The sequence below is a fragment of the Tupaia chinensis genome, unplaced genomic scaffold (genome assembly GCF_000334495.1).
Source record: "Tupaia chinensis unplaced genomic scaffold, TupChi_1.0 Scaffold000377_2, whole genome shotgun sequence".
Lineage (NCBI taxonomy): Eukaryota > Metazoa > Chordata > Mammalia > Scandentia > Tupaiidae > Tupaia > Tupaia belangeri.
This window is the reverse complement of record NW_006159876.1, coordinates 2911528-2934604: the sequence shown is the minus strand read 5'-3', so window position 1 is coordinate 2934604 and position 23077 is coordinate 2911528. Positions and strand designations below refer to the sequence as shown.

The 23077-nt window shown below is 42.9% G+C and overlaps 2 protein-coding genes and 1 non-coding gene across 4 annotated transcripts in view; 1 reads left to right on the top strand and 2 right to left on the bottom strand.

Annotated features, from left to right (window-relative positions):
* Positions 1-1784, top strand: part of DIS3L (DIS3 like exosome 3'-5' exoribonuclease) — a gene marked incomplete at its 5' end in the record, with an annotated part of 45935 nt that extends 44151 nt beyond the window's left edge. Inside the window, 3 exon segments of the mRNA XM_014589756.1 lie at positions 606-751; positions 1131-1305; positions 1392-1784. Coding sequence (XP_014445242.1) covers positions 606-751; positions 1131-1305; positions 1392-1700 — 630 coding nt within the window.
* Positions 1785-4324: 2540 nt separating this feature from the next.
* Positions 4325-23077, bottom strand: part of TIPIN (TIMELESS interacting protein) — a 23585-nt gene continuing 4832 nt past the window's right edge. Inside the window, exons 4-10 of one of the 2 annotated variants that reach the window (XM_027773816.1) lie at positions 22196-22328; positions 21997-22072; positions 20925-21000; positions 13547-13669; positions 13257-13320; positions 7976-8185; positions 4325-4841 (exon numbers count right to left, since the gene is read on the bottom strand). In XM_027773816.1, coding sequence (XP_027629617.1) covers positions 4663-4841; positions 7976-8185; positions 13257-13320; positions 13547-13669; positions 20925-21000; positions 21997-22072; positions 22196-22319 — 852 coding nt within the window. In that variant the 5' untranslated portion in view covers positions 22320-22328 and the 3' untranslated portion in view covers positions 4325-4662. The remainder of the gene's footprint in view (positions 4842-7975; positions 8186-13256; positions 13321-13546; positions 13670-20924; positions 21001-21996; positions 22073-22195; positions 22329-23077) is intronic. The other variant, XM_006153489.3, reaches the window with a different exon arrangement.
* On the bottom strand, positions 11709-11844 carry LOC114008729 (small Cajal body-specific RNA 14). Its single transcript, XR_003550242.1, has one exon.

Here is a 23077-nt window from a genome sequence, read left to right as displayed (position 1 = left end):
AACGTAGGTTGACTACGTGGGAGTCAGGCAACATAGCCATTACGCTAACTGCTGGTTCCCCCAAAATAATTATTTTTAAAGAATAGCTTTCTGGGGGAACTAGTATGTCGCTGGACTCCCACGTAGTCGACCGCGGTTCGCATCCTGGACCCGGTGGCTTAGAACTCACGCCGGGCGCGTGTGCGTGCATGCCCAAGATCCTGAGAGGAGAATGGAGGAGAGGGGATTGCGGCATGACCATCTCCCTGGGGGGTGATTTCTCGCTTTCTGTCTCTATGTCTCTCTCTCTGGCGAGCGCACGTGCCCTATAGCGAAAACCTCTCAAAAAAAAAGAATAGCTTTCCAGGGGGCCAGCAAGTAGTGTGGTGGTTAAAGTGCTGGACACTCCCACATGGCTGACCATGGTTCAAGTCCCAGACCTGGTGACTAATCTGTTCTCACTTTCTTTCTCTCTGCTTAAATTAAATGAATGAATAAATTAAAAAAAAAAAAGCTTTCTGGAACCTACCCTTTTTTTAAAGATAATGCTTCCATGGAAATATTATTTCTTCTGGGAATATCGGGGAGTTTATTTCAGTGCTTTGGGGTTGTGCCTCTTTTTACAGGCAGCCCAGCATTCCCAGAAGCAGTCTACAGAGCTCTTCCAGTGCATGTACTTTAAAGACAAAGACCCTGACTCCGACGAGCGCTGCGTGTCTGACGGGGTCATTTACTCGGTCAGAACGAATGGTGTGCTGGTGTTTATTCCCAGGTAGGTAGAGCTGACACAGCGGTAAAAACTGGTACTCCAAAGTGTAAAACAAACAGTACAGGAAATATAGTCTGCTAAGGTATTTAAGCAACGAATTATACGGTTACCATATGTCCGCCCTGCGTAGCTCAGTATGTAGGTATGAAGTCGGAGACTGAAGTACACACATCCACCCATCTCCATCAAGCTCAGGATCACTTCCTTATCTAACAAAACATTTTGTGTTTCCATCTGCTACAGTGGAATAAATATTTGGAGATAAACCATAGGGAAAGTAACGTTTTTAATCTGGATTTAGAACTAGCGCTCTAGATAAGTCTGTAAGATCTGCATACTAAGAATACATTACCTCTGGATTTTCATTCTGACAATGGTGCAGGTTTGGCATTAAAGGTGCTGCTTATCTGAAAAACAAAGATGGCTTAGTGATCGCATGTGGCCCAGATGGCTGCTGTGAATGGAAGCCAGGGTCCCTTCAGCGATTTCAAAGCAGAATCACCTCTACCACAACAGGAGGGGAGTCGGTGACGTTCCATTTGTTCGACCACATAACAGTAAGTGCGTGCTTCTGCCGAGTGCGGTTTTCAGTGCAGAGAACAGAGAACTGGCTTGCTAACATGAATGTTCCCCTCTGCGACAGGTAAGAATATCTGTACAGGCCTCGCGATGCCATTCCGACACCATCAGGCTTGAGATAATAAGCAACAAACCTTTCAGGATACCGAACACAGAACTTTACCCTCCGAGCTGCCCCCTGCTGAAGAGCGAGCTAGTCAAAGAGGTGACGAGATCTGTGGAAGAAGCTCAGCTGGCCCAGCAAGTCACAGGGGACGCCCTTCAGGAAGAGTGTCGAGAGTACTGCCAGACGCAGGGGAGGAGTCTGTACACGCTTCTCGAGGAGATCAGGGACCTAGCGCTCCTGGATGTTTCCAGCGGTCATGGGATATGAAGTACTCTCACCTCATTAAAAGAGCTCTGTCCTCTGCATGTCAGTCCTTTCACATTAACAAAATAAACAGATAGAGGGACAGCAGTTGGCGCAGTGGCTATGTCACTGGACTCCTATGTAATCGACCGCAATTCGAGTCCCCGATCCAGTGGCTCAAACTCAGGCCAGGCACATGTGTGTGTGCCCAAGATTCCAAGAATGGAGAAGGGATTGCAGCGTGGCCATCCCCCCGGGGGGTGATTTCTCTCTCTCTGTCTATCTTTCTGGTGAGCACATGTGCCCTATAGCAAAAACCTCTCCAAAAAAATAAATACAGATAGATCGATCTATCTGCATCTATCTTTCTATCTATCTATATTGGGCCAGCAGGTGTGGTGGTAGTTCAGACACTGGATATCACATGGCTGACTCCACAGTTCCAAGTCCTAGACACAGTGGGTTGAAAATCACACTGGGTACAAGTGTGTGTGCCCCAGCTCCTGAGAGAATGGAGGAGGGATTGCAGCATGGCCACCCCCGCTGGGGGGTGACTTCTCATTTTGTCTCTTTGTTGAGCGCACACTAAAAAAATGCACGCACACACACACACACACAATGTTATGTATGTGTGTGTGTATATGTATTTTTTTTAGTTTATTACTTAATTCTTCCATGAGCAAAAGGAGAATCTTGACACCACAACCCACTCATAGTTCCAGCCAGCGCCAGGTGATGGGCACACGTGGGGAAGGCCCAGGTGTGAACACAGAGCCTTTCCCTGTGTGTCATCCACGCGGTGTTGCCTTTTACCACCCGCCGCCCCACTGCCCAGCCCATCTTTTTCACATTTATAATATCTAATTTTCTGTCATCCAATGCTCTAATCACTCAAGATTGGGTAGATAATTCACATTATGTGTCAAGCACTCTCTCATAATTTCATCAAAGTTGAAGATGTAATTATGAAAACTGATTTTTCGTAATGAGTGGACAGTAAATGGTGCTTCTGCAAAACAGGTTATTTTCTCAAATCAGTTTTCCGAGTTTATTTTTTTCATTGATGCACTGGGCCTAAAGCCCAGCTCTTCTGACACCTGTCAGATCATGAGACTTAGGTCTGCCCATTTTCATATTCGACTTGAGCTGTCCCTGCTGTCCCAGGACTGGCTGGGAATAGGGCCTACGAGCCGGGTGGGGGGGCCCGGGAAAGGCCTCCTGGCAAAGCTCCCTTCCTACTCCCCTGCTGTGTCCAGCACTCCTCAGAGAATGAGGTCCATTAACCTTCTTATTGTAAACTTGCTGTTTTGCCCGCAAATCCACCACTGGAGTCCCCAGGTGCCTGTGACCCACGTGGGGAGGCCCGCACAGCTCTCCTGAGGAAGCGGTTTCTCGCACTGGTGACACCTTCAGCCTGGGCTCGGGCTCCACCTTTGGCAGCATGGCTCCGCACTCCTGCACGCACCTCTTAGCCTGTCACCACCATGGTTCCCAACAAGCCCACACCCACAGGTGTCCTTGTGCTCAACTTCCTGGCTTTTCAAACTGTCCCTCCCTGTCCCCACCGGAAGTCGGAAAGCATGAAAAGCATGAAGAGGACAAGATGCCTGCTGACTCTGCAGATGGAAGACGATGGCACCATCACCCTGCCCTTCCCTGAGGGAAAAGGAGACAAGAAACAAAAATCTCCTGGTCTCCTTTCCACAAAAAAAAAAAAAAAAACAACCAAAACAAAAAACCCCCTGGCCCCCTTTCAAAAAAAAAAAAAAAAAAACAGCCTAGACTAGTCCCTCTTCCATGGGAACCTTCTGCAAGAATCACCTTTAAGCCTGGTTGTCAAGCGACTCTTAACCTGTAACGACTCTTAACCTGTAACGGCTCCCTCCACCAAGCTGATGACCTACGCAGAGCCCTGCAGCTGGCTCCTCCCACCCCACCATCTACCCAGCACTTCTAGGCTAACCGTTCCCAACCTCCCTTTCTTCATCTTTATTTCCATAAATGAGGTTCCCAATTCTTGGAGTCTTCTCCAACTGAAAGGTCTCTCTTGTGAATTCTCCCAAGGTGCCTTGTGTTTCCCAGGAAACCCTGTAGGTTTCTCTTCAACTAGTCAGTCGGGAACCAGGGAACAGTCTCTGAAATTCCGGGCACCTCCAAAGGCCAGGCAGTTCATCAGCCTTTGACGTACTAAAGCCACTCCTTGAAATACATGTAAAACCTTAAATATTCTATCCAAAGTGAAAAGTACAAAAACAGCAAAGGAGCTTTCACAGAGCCTCTAGTTTGGGGCCAGCAGGTGGTGAGGTGGTTGGGATGCTGGATTCCCACATGGCCAACCACAGTTCAAGTTCCAGACCTGGTGGCTTCCTTTCGCTTTCCCTTCTTGCCTCTGTCTCTCTCTGGTCAAATAAATAAATAAAGATAAATAAAATAATTTTAAAAAATAATAATGAGGGGCTGGCAGGTGGTGTGGTGGTTGAGGTTGATTCCCACATGGCTAACCATGGTTCGGGTCCTGGGCCTGGTGGCTTGCTTTTGCTTTGTCTCTCTCTCTCTCTGCCCCTCTCTGATCAAATTAGAATAAATAAATGAAGTTAAAATAATTCTTTTAAAAAGTAATAATAAAATTAAATCATTTTTTAAAAAGCTAATTTGTAAAAGCATTTTTATTTTCACTTTTGAAAAATGGGCATTAACAGTCAACGAGCTGTATGTTTACACCTTAAAACATGGCCGACACTAGAAGAGCAAGGCACCAACACACACCGCAGCAGGTGCTGCTCATTAGCTGCTGGACACTTAACAAGTCACAGCGCTGAGAATAGACTAAACTACCGTGATTATAAATAAAGTTAAGACTTTATACAGGAATCTGCAAAGCAGAGAAAATACACATTTATCCCAAACCTGCAGATACATTTCCCCTTCGTGGAGGACTGTCCCACCTCATCCGCTTCTGGATGAAGCACAAAGTTACTACTGACACTTAACAGGCCTGGCCCCGTGCCGTTTCCTCCACTCTGAATTCCTCTTCACCCACTGTGTCGGCAGGAACATCATCATGTGAACTGTCTAAAATGTCTTCGTTTAATCCACCCGAGTCCTTTAGATCCTTGCCAGGGTTAACCTCTTCCACTGTCTCTACCTCGGTGCTCATGAACGTGTCTGAAAGAGAAGTCATACCACCATTACTCACTCCAAGCACTTGATCCAATCTCACCTCAAACAGAAATCTCTTCTTTTAAGCTTAATGAGTAGAAATGAAATCTGTGAACACTTAGTTAATGCTAATTAAGATCACTTTCATCTAAATAAATCCATTTTACACATGTGTAAAGTCCATTTAAAATGTAAAAAGGTCCTAGATGGTTGCTACTAAACTCAAACTCTTGAATCATAACCAAACATAACTGTTCTCACTAAAACCAGAGGTTTTTAAAAAGTCAAATGTGGGGGATAGCAGGTAGTGTGGTAGTTGAGGAACTGGATCCCACATAGCCAGCTCTGCAGTTCAAGTGTCGGACCCAGCAGCCTGAAAACCACGACAGGCATGTGTCTGTGCCCAAAATCCCAAGAGGAGAACAGATGAGAAGGGCATGTGGCATGGCCATCCCCCGTGGGGTGATTTCTCACTTTCCCTCTATGTCTCTCTTCAGCCAGCACTCACACTCTGACAAAGAAATCTAAAAAAATAATCAATGAGCAAATAAAAAATGCTGGCCAATCCATGTATGGTTAAGGTGGCTATCTATATCCCACATGGCTGACAGCACAGTTCAAGTCCTGGACCCAGCATCTTGAGATACATGCTTGAGTGCATGTGTGCACACGTGCCTAGAACCCCAACAGGAGAGAGAGGTGGAGAAGGGACTGCGGCATGACCCCAATGAGGGAGTTGGTTTCTCACTTACTTTCTCTCTTTCTCCAGGAAGGCAACTAAAAACAAAAACTCAAATTGAAAAAAAAAACCTTTAATGCACTAAATTTTATGACAAATGATCTATACTAAAGAAAATTTAAGAGACCAGCAGTTAGCGTAATGGCTATGTCGCTGGACTCCCATGTAGTCGACCGCGGTTCGCGTCCCGGACCCGGTAGCTTAAAACTCACACTGGGCGCGTGTGCGTGCGTGCGTGCCCAAGATCCTGAGAGAAGAACAGAGAAGGGATTGCGGCGTGGCCATCCTCCCTGGGGGGATGATTTCTCGATTTCTCGCTTTCTGGCTGTCTGTATCTCTGTCTGTCTGGCGAGCACACGCACCCTATAGCAAAAGCCTCTCCCCCCCCCCCAAAAAAGAAAATTTAAGATTTCCTTTAGTTTTTCTAGAGAGATTTTTGCTATAGGGCGTGCATGCTCAGAGAGACAGAGACATCTGCAGTGGGGGGTTGGCCACCCCACAATCCCTTCTCCATTCTCCTCTCAGGATTTTGGGCACGTATACACACACACACACACACACACACAGCCTGAATTTCAAGCCACCGAGTCCGGGACTCAAACCGCAGCTAACCATCTGGGAATCCAGCAACATAACCATTACACCATCTGCTCATCCTAAGATACTTATTTCCATTTGGCAAATTTTAAGGTACATATTAAAATAGAAAGCAAGCCCTAAATACCTATTGCCAGGCATACTCTGAACTGACAGCAAGGAAGCCACTGCCATCTATCTTCGTGTGGTTTTTAACATGATGCTAAATGTTTTTAACATGATTATCTCACCAGCGAGCACATGTACCCTATAGCAAAAATCTCTCTTAAAAAAAAAAACACTAAGTATTTTTTAAACTAAGTGTTTTAATTGAAAAAATTATGTTAACGTGGGACAGTCACATGCCATGGTGGTGATTTAAGGTAGCTAGAGCCCATATGGACAACTGAGGACATGGCAGCTTATAAAAATACGCTGAGCATGTGTGTATGAGTCCCTAAAAATTCCAAGAGGAGAATGGAGGGGAAGGAATTGTGGTGAGACCATCCCCCTGGGGGTGCTATTTTACTTCTCCTCTGCCCCTCTGTCTGTGTGCGTGTGTGTCTAGCAAGCACATGTACCCTATAGCCAAAAAAAAAAAAAAAACTAAAAAACCCCACTGTGATCACAGTAATTTTCACTTGAAAATTTTCTTATATTGGGTGAAATTTGTTTTGTAACACAGTATTAATTTAATACAACTTTTATTTTCCCTCTTTTTAAAAAATTTGCTACAAGATGAGCAAATCTGTCACCAGACAGGAGAGAAAATGAGAAAGCACCTTCCCTCTCCAAGAGGGATGGCCATGTCACAATCCCTTTTCCTCCTGGGATTATAGACATACATGCACATGCACCCAGTGTTTTTCAAGCCACTGGGTCTAGAACTCACAGTTGGCTATGTGGGATCCAGTCCCTTAACCACTATTCCACTGGCTGTCTCCCATTTCTACTGGAAAAACGATTGGCAATTGGGAAAGACATACAGTTCTGCTTACTTCATTTAAAACCAGCTTGCAATACATTCTAAAATACTGTATTGGTTATCTGCTTTCCAACCCAGTCTGCTTTAAAACCAGCAAATTTTAAGGCAGCCTTAAGTGTGAGAAAGGGATGCTACAGATAAGCAAGGAAAAAGCTGCCAGAAGTACAGCTCACAACAAGAGACACAACATAATAAAAAGTATTTTCGAACTTGTGTCACAGCAGATAGCTCAAAAATATTCAATGGGTTGGGAACAACAGTTAGCGTAATGGCTATGTCGCTGGACTCCCATGTAGGCGACGGCGGTTTGTGTCCCAGACCCAGTGGCTTAAAACTCATGCCAGGTGCGTGTGTGTGCGTGCCCAAGATCCCAAGAGAAGGGATTGTGGTGTGGCCATCCCCCCGGGGGGTGATTTCTCGCTCTCTGTCTGTCTGTCTGTCTGGTGAGCGTATGCGCCCTATAGCAAAAACCTCTCAAAAAAAAAAAACAAAAAAAAAAAACCACTGAATGGGTGCAGAAAATACTTTATATGTTTAATTATTTTCATAATTATTATGCTGAATTAGAAACCATCTTGAACTCATCTATTCTTAGAGAATTCCAAAAACGCGCTCTCTCTCTCACATACACACTCTCTAACTCTCAAATATACAAAAACTGCGCTCTCTCTCTCACATACACGTGCACACACACACTCTCTAACTCTCAAATATACAAAAACTTAACACACTTTTCTATTCCTAGAAGTATTTTATCACAGTGGATAGCAGAGAAGTTAAAATCTCTAACATGCCCTTGATATATTAATGGTAGCACATAAAATCCAGCATAAAATTTACCATTTCCTTGGGACTGACTATTACTCAGAAGCTTTGCCTGCCTTCTCTCCAAGGCCAGCTGTTTATTTCTCTCAATCCTTTGCTGTTGCTCTTCGGTTAGGCTCCTGCTCGACTCAGAGGCAAACTTCACACTTTCAGATGAGGTTGTCAAGAAGGGATCTAATTCAGTAGCAGCTACATCATCATGGTCATTACTTTCCCCTACCTCATCTGCAATAGAAAAGAAGAAGTTAGTAGTGTCCAACAGGTAGAGCCTGCGCAACCCGTAACTGAAAACCAGTTAAACGTGGCCAGACGCCGGACATGAAGCAACAGTGGTGTGTGAGAGCTGATTCAGACCGGTAAAAGAAACATGTATGAATCACCTTTAAAGAGGCGTCAGTCAAATGGAATACTATCAAAAATATGCACGAAGGGCAAACTTCTTGGGCTTAATGGTCCACAGGTTAAGAGAACCACCTGGCCAAACATGTGGTTAGAATCCTGGCCCCAGAGGCAAGCAGGTGGTGTGGTGGTTAGGGCGCACATGGCTCTATAGCAAATTTTTTAAATAAATAAAATTACATAAATCATTTTTAGGAGAAAAAAAAAAGAACATTGGCCCAAGGGACTCACAAAAACATGCTACATATGTGTGTTTGCATGCTCTCAGGACAGAAGTGGAGAAGAGATAATGGTATAATCACACACTATTAAGAAGTACTCTCTCCCTCTCTTTGGCATGTACATATGCCCTATGGCAAATAAAAAATAAAAGGAAAAAAAAAGTTCTTAGTTATGATTAGAAATACTTTATGCAGGGCTGACATGGTCAACTGCGGTTCGAGTCCCAGACCTGGCGGCTTGCCTTACTTTCCCTCCCTCTCTCCTCCTGCCCCCTCCCTAGTCAAACTAAAATAAATAAATAAATAAAAGAATTCTTTAGAAAAATTATATAGCTATGCTAATAAAATCATTTAAAAAATCCAAACGGCATTTTTGTTCGACATTAAGCCAAGGCATTTTAATGGCCTGCCATAGTGTCTGTATGGTAACAATGGTCATTTTATATAAATCATTTTTTAAGTATTTATTTAATTTTATTTGTTATTATTATTTAAGTTGACGAGAGGAGAGAGAGAAAGTGAGAGCGTCTGATCCGAGACTTGACCTGTGGTTGGCCATGTGGGAGTCCAGCACCTTAACCACTATGCCACCTGCCAGCCCACCAGATACAAATGAAAAAGGCAAATTCAAAAATCTGTAGACATATCTCCAAGTTACTTTTTTAAAAAAATTCAATGCTCTCTGTATTATTAGTGTTAAGTTTTATTTTTTATTTTTTTGGAGGGGGAGAGGTTTTTGCTACAGGGCACGTGCGCTCGCCAGACAGACAGAGACAGAGACAGAGAGACAGAAAGTGAGAAATCAACTCCCTAGGGGTGATTTCCCTTCTCTTCCATTCTCCTCTCAGGTCTTAGGCATGCACACACATGCGCCCAGAGTGAGTTTAAGCCACCGGGTCCGGGACTCAAACCGCAGTCGACTACGTGGGAGTCCAGCGACATAGCCATTACACTAACTGCTGGTTCCATATTATTATTATTTTTTAATTTGCTATAAGGCATGCATGCTCACCAGAGAGACTGTGAGAGAGAGAGAGGGACAGAATGAGAAAGCAGCCACCATATCCAGGACTCAAACCTCAAACAACCATGTGGGAGTCTAGTGCCCTAACCACCAACTGCTGACCCCTGTGTAACATTCTTAAAGTCGTGCAGTTCTTAGCTATGCAGTCATCTCAAAGTAAGATGCCCCCAAAGTAACCCACAGTGGTGTGTCAAATAATATTACATCTTCCACTTATGTTTCATGTAATAAATAAGATAAACAGAGTTTTACGAGCATTCAAAATAAGGACTGGCACTATGGTTTATCGTATGAGAGTTACCCATCTGGTCTGTGAGCTGCCCTAGAGGCAGTAGAAGGGTGGGAGAGCTGGCCCGCACTCAATTTTAATTTCAGTATATTGTAACATGCAGCTGTCTGATTGAGTAGTCAAGTAAATCTACAGGTATTAATACTATTTTAACCAAGTAAGCCCAACAAAATGCACACATAGTAATTATAAAAGGTTCTAGGGTTGGGAACAGCAGCAGGTGGAGTGGTGGTTAAGACGCTGGACAACTCCCACATGGTTGACCACAATTTGGGTCCTGTACCTAGCAGTTTGCTTTCTTACTTTCTCTGTGTGTGTGTCTGGTCGAATGAAAATTTTAAAAAAATAAACAAAATTAAATAAAAACAATTCTTAAAAGAAGAAAAAAAAAAGGTTCTGGGGTTGGTCTCACAGCCTAACAGTTAAGGGAACTGGATAGATCCCACATGCTTGACTGTGATTCAAATCCTGGTCCTGACAACTTGAAAGTACACGGGGTGCATGAGCATGCCCAAATTCTAACAGCATGGAGGAATGAAAAGAGAAAGGACTGTGGTATGACCATGCTTCCCCACCTGTCTCTGGCGAGGACATACACCTCTGGCAATTAAAAAAAAAAAATTAATTACAACTACATGTGAGATTCTATCACTGCAACACTCACAGGCAGGTGATTATGGCCTAGAAGCTAAAGCCAGAAGTGTTCAGTGCCATCGCTGTGGTACAGACTAAAGGTGAGCAAGCTATAAAATAATCAAAGGGAGATGAGCGCTGCGTAGGGAAATCAGGAATGGTAGGACGCGAGGTACAATTTAAGAGTGTCTGGGGAACCACTGAGTTGACACTGGAGCACAGTCTAAAGAGGGTAAAAGTAAGCTATGCAGATTTGAGCGAAGAGGAGAGGACAGTAGGCCACAGAGTGCTAAAGCCTTAGGATCCAAACGTGCCTGGGATGTTCCAGGAAGGCAGGAGGCAAGTGTGGCCAAAGCTGTGAGAGGGGAACAGTGAAAGAGAAGAATGGGGATACATGGGCAGACCCTGTAGGGCCATGTATTATCAACATTATAGGATTTCAGTTTTTTATTTGAATAAAATAAGGGGCCACTGAAAAGCTTTGGACAGAAAAACGACGTAACTACGCCTGTGTTAAAAATTATAAAATGTAGTTGGTGTGGTGGAGCACACCTGTTCCAGCTACTTGGGAATAGGAAGGAAAATCATGAATGCAAAGCCAGCTGGACACAGCAAGACTCTGTCTCTAAATGACACATCCATGGGGGGAGGGGCAGGATGTTTTCTCCCTCTGGGGTGAGCATGCCCTATGGCAGTTAAAAAGCAAATTTTAGAACCAGCAGGTAGTTTGGAGGTTAGGGCACTAAATCCTATGTGGCAGGGTGTGTGGTTCGAGTCCTAGACCTGGCAGCTTGAAAATCACTCTGGGCGAGTGTGCATGTGTGCCCAAAAGTCTGAGAGGAGACTGCAGGAGAAGGAACTGAGGCATGACCATCCCTCCCTAGGGCGTGCTTTCTCACTTTCCCTCTCACTCTCTCTCGTAAATATACTCACCCTATAGCGAAAACCTTAAGAAAAAAAAACTGCAAAATAACACTAAGCCAGTGGCATATGTACTCATTCCTTTACATGAAACAAGTCCTATGCCATCAGTACAGACAACAGCTTACCAAGAAAATCAATCCTAGGTTATTTAAATTACATTCCTTCTCAGAGCAATTTACAAATCACTCTGGAGAATTCTATATGGAGCCTTGTATTTTCTACTAAATCTGTTAAAAGTGAAAGATGAAAAGCAACAAACATGTACGGCACCATCGCACAGGACATCTGATGACTGTACAGACCCTGTCGGCAGGAACCGTGCGCTCTGATGTGCGTGACTGCCTATGGTTGCACTGTACAGCTAACAAATGCAATCAGTACCAGGAACAGTCACGGAGGCCTCGCACGTCCTATACCAGGATCTGCTCTGAGTGAAATGCGAACTCTCTGCACCAAATTATTCTAGTTTCCCAAAGCCACTTTTTCTAACGGTATATATGTTTTATAAACACTCCAACTTGGGACCAGCAATCAGAGTGACAGCTATGTCACTGGACTCCCATGTAGTCGACTATTGATTCAAGTCCTGGACCCGGTGGCTTAAACTCATGGCAGGCGTGTGTGCATGTGTGCCCAAGATCCTGAGAGGAGAACAGAGGAGAAGGGACTGTGGCGTGGACATCCCCCTAGGGGGTGATTTCTTTTTTCTTTTCTTTTTTTAAAAAGAGGTTTTTGGTTTTTTTTTTTTTGCTATAGGGCGCGTGCGCTCGCCAGACAGAGACCGAGAGACCGAAAGCGAGAAATCACCCCCCAGGGGGTGCCTAGGGGGTGATTTCTCGCTTTCAGTCTCTCAGTCTCTCTCTGTCTTTCTGGCAAGCACACGCACCCTGTAGCAAAAACCTCTTTCTCTGGCAAATGCACACACATACCCTATGGCAAAAACCTTAAAAACAAAAATAAAGTTAAAAAAAATAAAAGAATTGGGAACCAGCAGTTAGCATAATGGCTATCGCTGGACTCCCACGTAGTCGACCGTGGTTCGCGTCCCAGACCCGGTGGCTTAAAACTCACGTCGGGCGCGTGTGCGTGTGTGCCCAAGATCCTGAGAGGAGAATGGAGAAGGGACTGCGGCATGACCATCGACCCTGGGGGGGGTGATTTCTCACTTTCTGTCTCTAATGTCTCTCTCTGTCTGTCGAGCGCATGTGCCCTATAGCGAAAATCTCTCCAAAAAAAAAAAGAATGGAAAGAAAAAAATAAAAGAATTAATGAGTAATCAGTTCTCAAAAGCTCACATTCTATGGCTAAATATATTCTTACAACATCTCTGACAGCACTGAAGCCATATATTTAAGAAACTAATTTTAGGGGCAAGTAGGTGGTTTGAGTCCCGGACCTGGAGGTTTGAAACTCACAAAGGCACATATGCATCCGTGCCCAAAATCCTGAGAGGAGGGCATGGTGGCGCCAGCCCTATGACAAAATCCTAAGAAGAGAATGGAGAAGGGATTGTGGCGTGGTCATCCCTCTGAGGGGTGATTTCACTTTCTGCCCCTCTGTCTCTGCCTCTCCAGAGAGTGCACGCACTCTACAACAAAAATTTCTAAAAAAAAAAACAAAACAGAAAAAAATTGTATGCAACATTGGAGATGTACCAGGACATTTGAACTTATTTCTATTTACTGTATTTTACTGTGCTTTAATTATACATACAATATAGACTAAGAATGCAGTCCTGTACTACTGTCTACTAGATCTATTTTTAAAAATAAGATTGTTATAAAGTAGATTAACCTATATTCTTACCACTATTGCTCACAAAATCTTCATGTAAAATAGGGAGATCAAGTCGAATTCGTTTTAAACAAGTCTGAAAGTAAAAAGAGATTTTATATTTTTATGAATAATCTTTAAGGGAGATTATTTTTTCAATTCTTAGTTTCAAAAGAGTTCTTCAAATAAGTACTCTCCATATTCCCTCTTTACCAAGGAAGATTTTAAAATAAAGATCCCCAAACAGCAATTGAGCCTCAACTAAATCTATCCTTGTAGTACTTAACATTGTGAATGATATTCATAATAATCTCAACACTTACCTGGACCTCCTTTTTATTTCCCAGGTATTCAACTCTGTCAATAAAATCCTCAAACTGTAGTTTGAGGAATAGCCTATGTGCCCAGTGCTCCATGTGTCTGATTAGCATCTTCAAGTCTTCAGCCTGGCACATAAAAATAAAAATGCTAAACATCAGTGTCATCCTCACAACCAACGCTGTCAGCAGATTTTGGAATTAAAAAGCAATGCCAAAGTCACTGGTGTCATATTTATAAGGTCAGGAAACTTTTAGAAGGAGGCTTAATCTTAACAAAAAAATACTTATTAAAAGCTCTAGGGCAAGAAAGTGGCATGGAGGTTAAGGCGCTGGACTCCCACATGACCCACTGTGGTTCAAGTCCCAGACCTGGCAGCTTGCTTTCTGACTTTCCCTCTCTGTAGTGAACATATGTGCCTTATAGTAAACAAATTTTTAATTTTTATGTATGTATGTATGTATGTATGTATTTGAGAGGTCTCTGGTATAGGGAACGTATGCTCGCCAGAAAGACAGAGAGACAGAATGCAAGAAATCAACCCCTGGGGGGGATGCCACACCACCATCTCTTCTCCACTCTGGATTTTGGGCATGCATGCATATGCACCCAGCTTGAGTTTCAAACCTCCCAGTCTGGGACTTGAACCATGATCAGCCATGTGGGAGTCCAGCAGTGTTACCATTATGCCATTTGCTGGTCCTAGCCTGATGTGAGATTTAAGACACTGGGTTCGGGGCTTGAACCATGGTTGACTATATGGGAGTCCGGCGATGTAACCATTACACCATCTGCTGGTTCCCAATTTTCTTATATCTTAATGACCAGTCATTGGATAAGTTTACCAGCATTCTAATTTAATTCAGTTATTAATATGACCACATTTTAAAAACGATCTTGAACTGTGATCAAGTATATTAGATCCAGTGACATAGCCATTATGCCAACTGCTGGTCTCATTATAGCAAATTTTTACAATAACAATAATAAAAGAAATAAAATAATTCTTTAATAAAATATGATGATAGAAGACTATAGTCTATAAAGGCACTGCATACAGATTTTTAAAAATCAGAAAAATTTCTATATGAAAATTTGATGAATTTTAAAAATAATTAATATGTGTCTTTTCAGAACTATAAAGTAAAACCTCAAAATAAACTATGTCAAGAAGGGCCAGCAGCTGACATGCTGGTTAAGGGTGCTGGACTCCCACATGGCCGACCACAGTTCAAGTCCTGGACCTGGTGCCTTGCTTTCTCACTTTCTCTCTCTCTCTCCCCCTTTCTTACTCTCTTTCACACTGTCCCTCTCTTGTCAAATTTAAATAAGTAAATAAATAAATAAAGTTAATAAAATAATTATTTAAAAAAAAATAAAAACTATGTCAAGATATCTTTTAGGAATAACCAAACCTTTTGACAGGTCCTTAAATCACACAAAGAAGAAAAGCATTGAGAATTCATAACTGCAAGAATACATTCAGAAACCCCAAGGGCAAAATACCAAAGACTAATAAGACCTGTTTCAAACATTCTAAACCCATAATACCTCTCTATATTTAAAATTCTAATTAAGGCTTCTAAAAATAAAAATGAAAAACAGTTTAATAAACTTGACTAATGATTGAGAATAGTTATAAATTCCTGGTTTTACTGTAAAATATCTTGTTTTTCACTTAAAAGTTTTGGGTATTTTTTCTTTAGGTGTTTGCCATAAGGCATGTGCACTCACCATAGAGAGAAAGAGAGGTAAAGGAGAAAACGCTCCACAGGGAGGATGGCCATACCATGGTCCCTTCACTTCCTTTTCCTCCAGGAATTTAGGGCCTATGTGTACCAGTGCCCAGCATGAGTTCAGGCTGTCAGGTCCAGGGCTTAAACTATGGTCAGCCATGTGGGAGTCCGGCTCCTTAACCTCCACATACTGCCGCCCCTCACTTAACGGTATTTTAAAATAGGAGAATGACTGAAACCAGCAGATAGCGTAATGGTTAAGTTGCTGGACTCCGACATGGCTGACAGCAGTTTAAATCCCGAACCTGGCAACTCGAAACCCAAGCTAGGCATGAACATATGTTCCCCAAATCCCAAGACAAGAATGGAAGAGAAGGGGTTGTGGCAAGGCCATCCCCCTGGGGGACGATTTCTCACTTTCCGTCTTCCTGGAGCGCACACATACCCTATACAAAAATCTCTCTCTCAAAAAAAAATAAATAAATAAATAAAGAGAATAACTAGGACCAGCAGGTGGTTTGGTGGTTAAAGAGCTCGACTTCCACATTGCTGACAAGGATTTGAGTCCTGAATCTGGTGACCTGCTGTCTCACTTTCCCTTTCTCTAACTCTGTCTCTTTCTAGTTAAATTAAAAGATAATGACAACTAAGAATTTTTTTTTTTTTAAAAAGGAAGATGACTAAAGCTATAGGGGGCTAGCATGTAACATAGTGGTTAAAGCACTGGACCCCTACAGGGCCAACCACATGGTACCTTACTTTTTCACTTCCCCTCTTTCTCTCTTTTTCTGTCTGGTGAGTGCATATGCCATATAGCAAACTTAAAAAATAATAATAACAACGAATAAAAATTGGGGCCAATTTGATTAAGAGTGGGTAAGGTGCTGGACTCCCACATGGCCAACTGTGGTTCCAGTCCCAGATCTGGCAGCTTGCTTTCTCACTTTCTCTCTGTCTCTGTCTGGTCAAATTAAAAAGTAATAATAAATTAAATTAAATAATTCTTTTAAAAATTAAAAATTTTATAAGAAGCCCAGGCTCTGGATCAGAATGTATTTTATTCCTATCCTAATTCTATAATTCAGTAATATGGCTTTGAACAGATCATTTTACCTCTCTGTGCCTTCTTTCTTCACGCATAAAATGAGGGTAACATACATACTTCATAAGGTTATTGTAAGGGTTAATACAGGTAGAATGCCTGACACAAAGCAAACACTAATGTTGGCTACTGTAATTATGAGACCTTGTCTAGACGCCAATGGTCAAGACAATCAACCCTTCCAATGACTGCAGATGTAATACAGAGAACTCGTCTTCTCAGTCCCCCCTTTGGATAATAAAAGTACGAATTCTGGGCCAGCTCATAGTGTCAAGGTTACAGTGGCTTGATGCCACATGACCATCTATGCGGTCTGGGTCCCAGACTCCACACCTTGAAAAACATGCGAAAATAAAAAGGTTTTCGGGATCAGTAGATGGAATCATGGTATGTCACTGGACTCCCATGTAGTCGACTGCAATTCAAGTCCTGGACCTGACGGCTTAAAAATCACGCTGGGCTGGGACCAGCAGTTGGCGTAATGGTTACGTCACTGGACTCCCATGTAGTCAACCGCGGTTCGAGTTCTGGACCCAGTGGCTTAAACTCATGCCATGTCCGTGAAACTGAGCAAGGACCCCCTAATGTATTTTCTAGGGTTCCTAAAATATAAAGTCAATTTACATTGTAATGGCACAGAGTAAGGAGTAAATCTTCTGACTTTGGTTATAATAATGACCAACCTGGACCATAAATGAGGGCCATTTGTCCTCTAAAACTCTCACTTACAAGAAAGATAAGGTTTTTATTTCAATATGTAAGATCTTTTATAGGCTAGAAACTGCAGGTTGTGAGCTCAAAGACTCCAGGCTAAATGGTTCCAAACACCTAAAGAAAAACTTGATTATCTAAGGCCTCACCAATCAAGAATGCCCATGAGATAATCACACCCTCTTCAACCAATCACTAAACTAATCATGTGCCTAGGTCCTCTGCCCCTAATTTTGCCCTTAAAAACACATGTGGAAAAAACCTTGGGGAGACCAGGTCTTTTCAGCATGAGCTGCCCACTCTCCTTGCTTTGCGCTTTACAATAAAGCTGTGCTTTCCTTCATCACACCGTGTGCCTATGGCTTAGTTTTATAGCGCTTGGGCGAGCAAACCTAATTTGTGCTCAGTAACATGCGTGTGTGCCCAAGATCCCAGGAGAACAGATTGCAGCATGGCCATCCCCCCTGGGGGTGGGGGTGACTTCTTGCTTTCTGTCTCTTTCTGGCGAATGCACACACCCTATAGCAAAATCCTCTCAGAAAAATATAAAGAATGTTTTCTTAAAAATTCTATCACTGGGGCTGGCAGGTGGCATGATGGTTGAGGCCCTGGACTCCCACATGGCCAACCATGGTTAAGAGTCCCAGACCTGGCGGCTTGCTTCTCTCTCTCTCTATTTCTCTGTCTCCCTCTGGTCAAATTAAAAAGATAAGTAATAATAACAAATAAAATTAAATCTTTAAAAACGAACAAAAAAATTCATTCACCTTGAGGCCAGGAAATGGCATGGTGGCTAAGGTGCTGGACTCCTACATTGTCAACCATCTCTTGTGTGTGCATAGGGGTGTGATTTCTCATTTTCCCTCTCCCTGTCTCTTTCTGGTGAGTACATGCACTCTATGGCAAAAAGCTTAAAAAGAAAAAATTTAATTCTGATTTATGTTTAGTTGTGTGGCAATACAAAAACATAGGTATATATTCTATGTCCACTGAAACTGAGAAAATGTACAATTTTTCAGGCGCCCAAGTTTGAGGTCTTGAGACTATTTTTATTTTTATTTATTTTTCAAGGTTTTCCCCATGGCGTACATGTGCTCTCCAGAGAGACAGTGAGAGAGAAAGTAAGGAAATCACCTCCCCCCACACAATCCCTTCTCCTCCTAGGATATTGGGCACACATGCATCATTTTCAAACTGCCAGGTCCAGGATTTGAACCACAGTAACCCATGTAGGATTCAGAACCCTACCTATGACACCACTTGCTGGCCGCAGGGTTATTTTTAACTCATTTTTTATTATCATATAGCCAATCTACAAATTCCATATGTCATTCATTTTTTGACTGTTACTCCACAGTCCACTACTACCTCCTCCCACTGGTACAAAAGTCTCTGAGCTACAATCTGCCTCTAGTCTCCTCCCCCTTCCAAATGATCCTGCACGCCACACTGAAATGGTACTCACTATAGTATTACTACAGCTGGGCAATGAAATGGGAAGTCTAGCCTTTAGCTATGGCAGTGATCACTTAAAACTCTATTTCTTTATATAGTAAGACCAATGCCTATACTACAGTTTGAAAATTAAAGGACGGTGGGACCAGCAGTTGGTGTAATGGCTATATCGTTGGACTCTCGCGTAGGCAACCGTGGTTCAAGTCTCAGACCCAGTGGCTTAAACTCACACCAGGCACGTGTGCATGCATGTCCAAGATCCCACGAAGAGAATGGAGGAGAAGGGGTTGTGGCGTGGCCATCCCCCCTGGAGGGGGTGATTTCTCGCTTTCTGTCTGTCTCTGTCTTTCTGGCGATTGCATGCGCCCTATAGCAAAAACCTTTCGAAAAAAAAAAAAAAAATTAAAGGACAGCTGGCCCAATATCTTTGTAAGTGCTGTGCACAGGAAGCTGCATCCCATATGGCCACTGTTTCCAGCCCCTGCAGCTTAAAAAACATGCCAGGCGCATGTGCATAAGCCCAAAATTCTCACCAGAAAGAAATGGAGAAAAAGAGATTATGGTGTGACCATGTCCCACTTGAAGGTGCTTTATTTTTCTCTCATTCTTCCTCTCTCTTTCCAGTGAGCGTGTGTGCCCTCTGGCAATTTAAAAGGAAAAAAAAAAAGGAAAATCTGGAGTGTAACCTAGCAGTCTGATCTCAGACCTGGCCAGGCTTGTGTACATGAGTACAATCCCAACAGGATGGAGAAACAGAGAAGGAACTGCGGTGTAACCACTCTCCACGAGGGGTGTAAGGGTACTTTCTCCTTCTCACTGTATCTCTCTGGCAAACTCACATGCCCGCCAGCAAAAATTTTAAAAAAGAAAAGAAAATTGAAGAATAAAATACCTGAGGAACCAGCAGATAGTGTAATGTTTACATCACTGGACTCCCGCATAGTGAACCACTATTTGAGCCTGAACCTGGGGGGCTTGGAACTCAAGCCAGGTATGTGTGCCCAAAATCCCAAGAGAGTGGAGAAGGGAATGTGGCGTGGCCATTCCCCCTAGGGGGGTGACTTCTCGCTTTCTATTTCTCCAGCTCTCTGGTGACAGTGCTCTATACCAAAAAATCTCTCTAGAAAAAAAAGAAAAGAACATTTCTAGGGAAGCTAGTTGGTGGTGGCACTGAGGTAAGATTCAACACTGCAAAGCTGACCCATGTGGGGAAGTTCTAGGCTCGAATCCAGAGACCTCCATGACACGGGGTGCATGTGTGCTCATGATCCAGAGCCACATCACCGAGACCCGGTTGATGTGATGTTCTCTCTGACTCACAGGATAAGTAAATAAACTTGAGAGAAAAAAAAAGTGAAACGCTTTAGAAACTTCAAAGCTCTATAAAAATATATCATTTTTAAAAGACTGTACCTATACAAAAGAGAATTTATTTTTAAAGAATTATTTGATTTAAGGGCTAACAGGTGGCATGGTGGTAAAGGATGCTGGACTCCCACACAGCTGACTGTGGTTCAAGTCCTGGACCTGGCAACTTGCTTTCTCACTTTCCCTTTTCCTTGTTATGTCCCTCTCTGATCAAATTTAAATAAATAAATAGACAGTTAAATAAAATAATTACTCAAAAAATTATTTGATTTAATCTTATTTATTATTATTTAATTTGATCAGAGAGAGACACAGAGAGGGAAAGCGAGAAAGCAAGGTACCAGGTCTATGACTTGAACTGCGGTCAGCCATGCAAGAGTCCAACACCCTAATCACTATGCCACCTGCCGGTCTCAGATAAAAGAATTTTAAAATGTCTATGTGTACAATGATGATACTTGTTAAATGTCTTCATCTGTCAACAGAACTTTCCTGATGCCTATTAGGACCAGGTGCTGTGCCACGTACTGGGGACACACCAGGGACCCAGACAGGCAAAGCACTTGCCCTCCTGAAGCTCACAGCACTCTTGGAAGCGGACAAAGTAAACTTTATTTCTTTAAATTATAAACTACAAATCCAGGCTTCATAAAGATCCCACAGTCTTACTGTTTAAAAAACAAAACAAAACAAAAAAAAAAGAAGTCTAGAATAAGAGCCAGATATTTCTTTTTTGGGGGGGAGAGGTTTTTGCTATAGGACTCATGCACTCACCAGAAAGACAAAGAGAGACAGAGAGACAGAAAGCAAGAAATCACCCCCCAGGGGGAGTGGCCACTCTGCAATCCCTTCTCCTCCATTCTCCTCTCTGGATCTTGGGCATGCGTGCACGCGTGCCCGACATCACTTTAAGCCACCAGGTCCGGGACTCAAACTGAGGTCAATTACATGGGAGTCCAGCGACATAGCCATTACACCAACTGCTGGTCCCATGAGCCAGATATTTCTTACCTCGTGACCTTTACCTTTGAATTTTGCCTTTTCGAACACATGCCTTAAGGCTGGAAGCCCTCTCTCTGAAATTAACCTGTGAAGAGAAATAAACTTTGAATTTTCTTTCCTTGAGTCAAATCCACACTAAAACCATAATGAGAAACAGTATTTTTTCTTGAAATGAAAAAAATGATTTTTAAAAACATGTAATCTCTGGGCCAGCAGGTGGTGTGGAGGTTATGGTACTGGATCCCACATGGACACCTGCATGGTTTGAGTCCCAGACCCAGTGGCTTGAAAATCACATCAAGCACGTGTGCTTATGTACTCAAAATCCCAAGAGGAGACTGGAGGAGACAGGACTGTGGAGGGACCATCCCCCGAGGGGTGATTTCTCACTTTCCTTCTCTTTCTCTCTCTGGTGAGTACATTCACCCTCTAGCAAAATTTTAAAAAACAAAATAAAATGTGATCAAATTATCTCACCCAAAAGCTTACAACATTGAAAAAAATAAAACAGATGTAAAGAAAAAGCAATATGAACAGCTCCACGGCACAGTGGTAATGTGCTATGCAAGAGAGCCAGATCGGATCCCACATGGCACTGCAGTTTAAATTCCCAGCCAGGTCGGCCTGAAAACACACCAGGCACAGGCACATGCCCCAAGTCTGAGAGGCTGGAGGACTGGAGGAAAGGGCTCACGGATGACACACCCAAACTCAGAGAAGGGTACTTCTCTCTCTCACACACAGGAGCACATGCTTTAATCCTGAATAAAGAAGGAACAAATGGGAACTAGCAGTTAGCGTAATGGCTATGTCACCGGATTCCCACGTAGTCAACCACGGTTCGCGTCCCGGACCCGGTGGCTTAGAACTCACGCCAGGAGCGTATGCGTGCGTGCCCAAGATCCCGGGAGGAGAATGGAGGAGAAGGGATTGCGGTGTGACTATCCCCCCAGGGGGTGATTTCTCGCTTTCTGTCTCTATGTCTCTCTCTCTCTGTCTGGCGAGCACACGCGCCCTATAGCAAAAACCTCTCCAAAAAAGAAGGAACAAGCACACATGTAAAGATAAACAGTAAACAAACCTCTGTGCATCCAGCTTGGGTATGTTCCTTTTAACTGTTCTCTTTGGAGGTACAGGAACAGGTATTCGCCCTGATTCTGATGAAATATACGAAGATTTAGTAATACTTAAATATTGCAAGCCTTTTTATAAACAGATCATTTCTAAGCTGACAGTTGAATAACGGAACACAGACACTTTCTTACACTCCCAATACAAACCTTCATCGGCATCAGCTCCTTCAGCAGCTCCCCTCTCTGGAGGCGGGAAAGGAGGGAAAGTTTCATCATCTATATGCTCATAGTCTGGCAGATCATCCGAGCCATTCTCCCGTGGTTCCAGCATCTCTTCCTCTAGCAGGGAAAAGAAGTAAAATTATTTTTATTCACCCAGGTACTCTTCTTATTACATAGTCGAGTTTCAAAATTCATGTATTTCAGTCAGTTATACCATACTTCGAATGCATTCATCACAAAAAGAGCTGGAGAAGATACTAATTATGGAAAAAGAAGATGGCTGGACACCCGAACTGAGTCCTAATGTAGACCCTGCACTACGTAACTACATGACTGCGTTTACATCAATCACTGCGTTTCTCGTACTATAAAAGGATGAATTTGACTTTTTGGAGTGTTTCAAACTGTAATCCAAAGGGGTGTAAAATAGGCAAGGCACACTCACTTCAACAGCTTTAAAAAAAAAAAACCTGTTGGAGGGGCTGGCAGAGGTTGTGGTGGTTGAGGCTCTGGATACCCACATGGCCAACCATGGTTCAAGTCTTAGACCTGGCAGCTTGCTTTCTCTCTCTAGTCAAAAACTTAAATTAATTACTTAAATTACATAAGTAATTATTTACCCAAAAACAACTGTTACGTAGGCAGGTGGCATGGTGACTGAGGTACTAGTCTCCCACATGGTCAGCTGTAGTTCGAGACCTAGCAGCTTGCCTTTTCACTTTCTCTCTCTCTCTGTTCAAATTAAGAAATAATAATAATAAATTAAATTAATAATTATTTAGAAAAAAAAACCCTGTTTACATATATGTCTTCTAGGATAGGTTTCCTTTGAGGAATGAAAAATCATCCTCAAGTTGATTCTTTTTA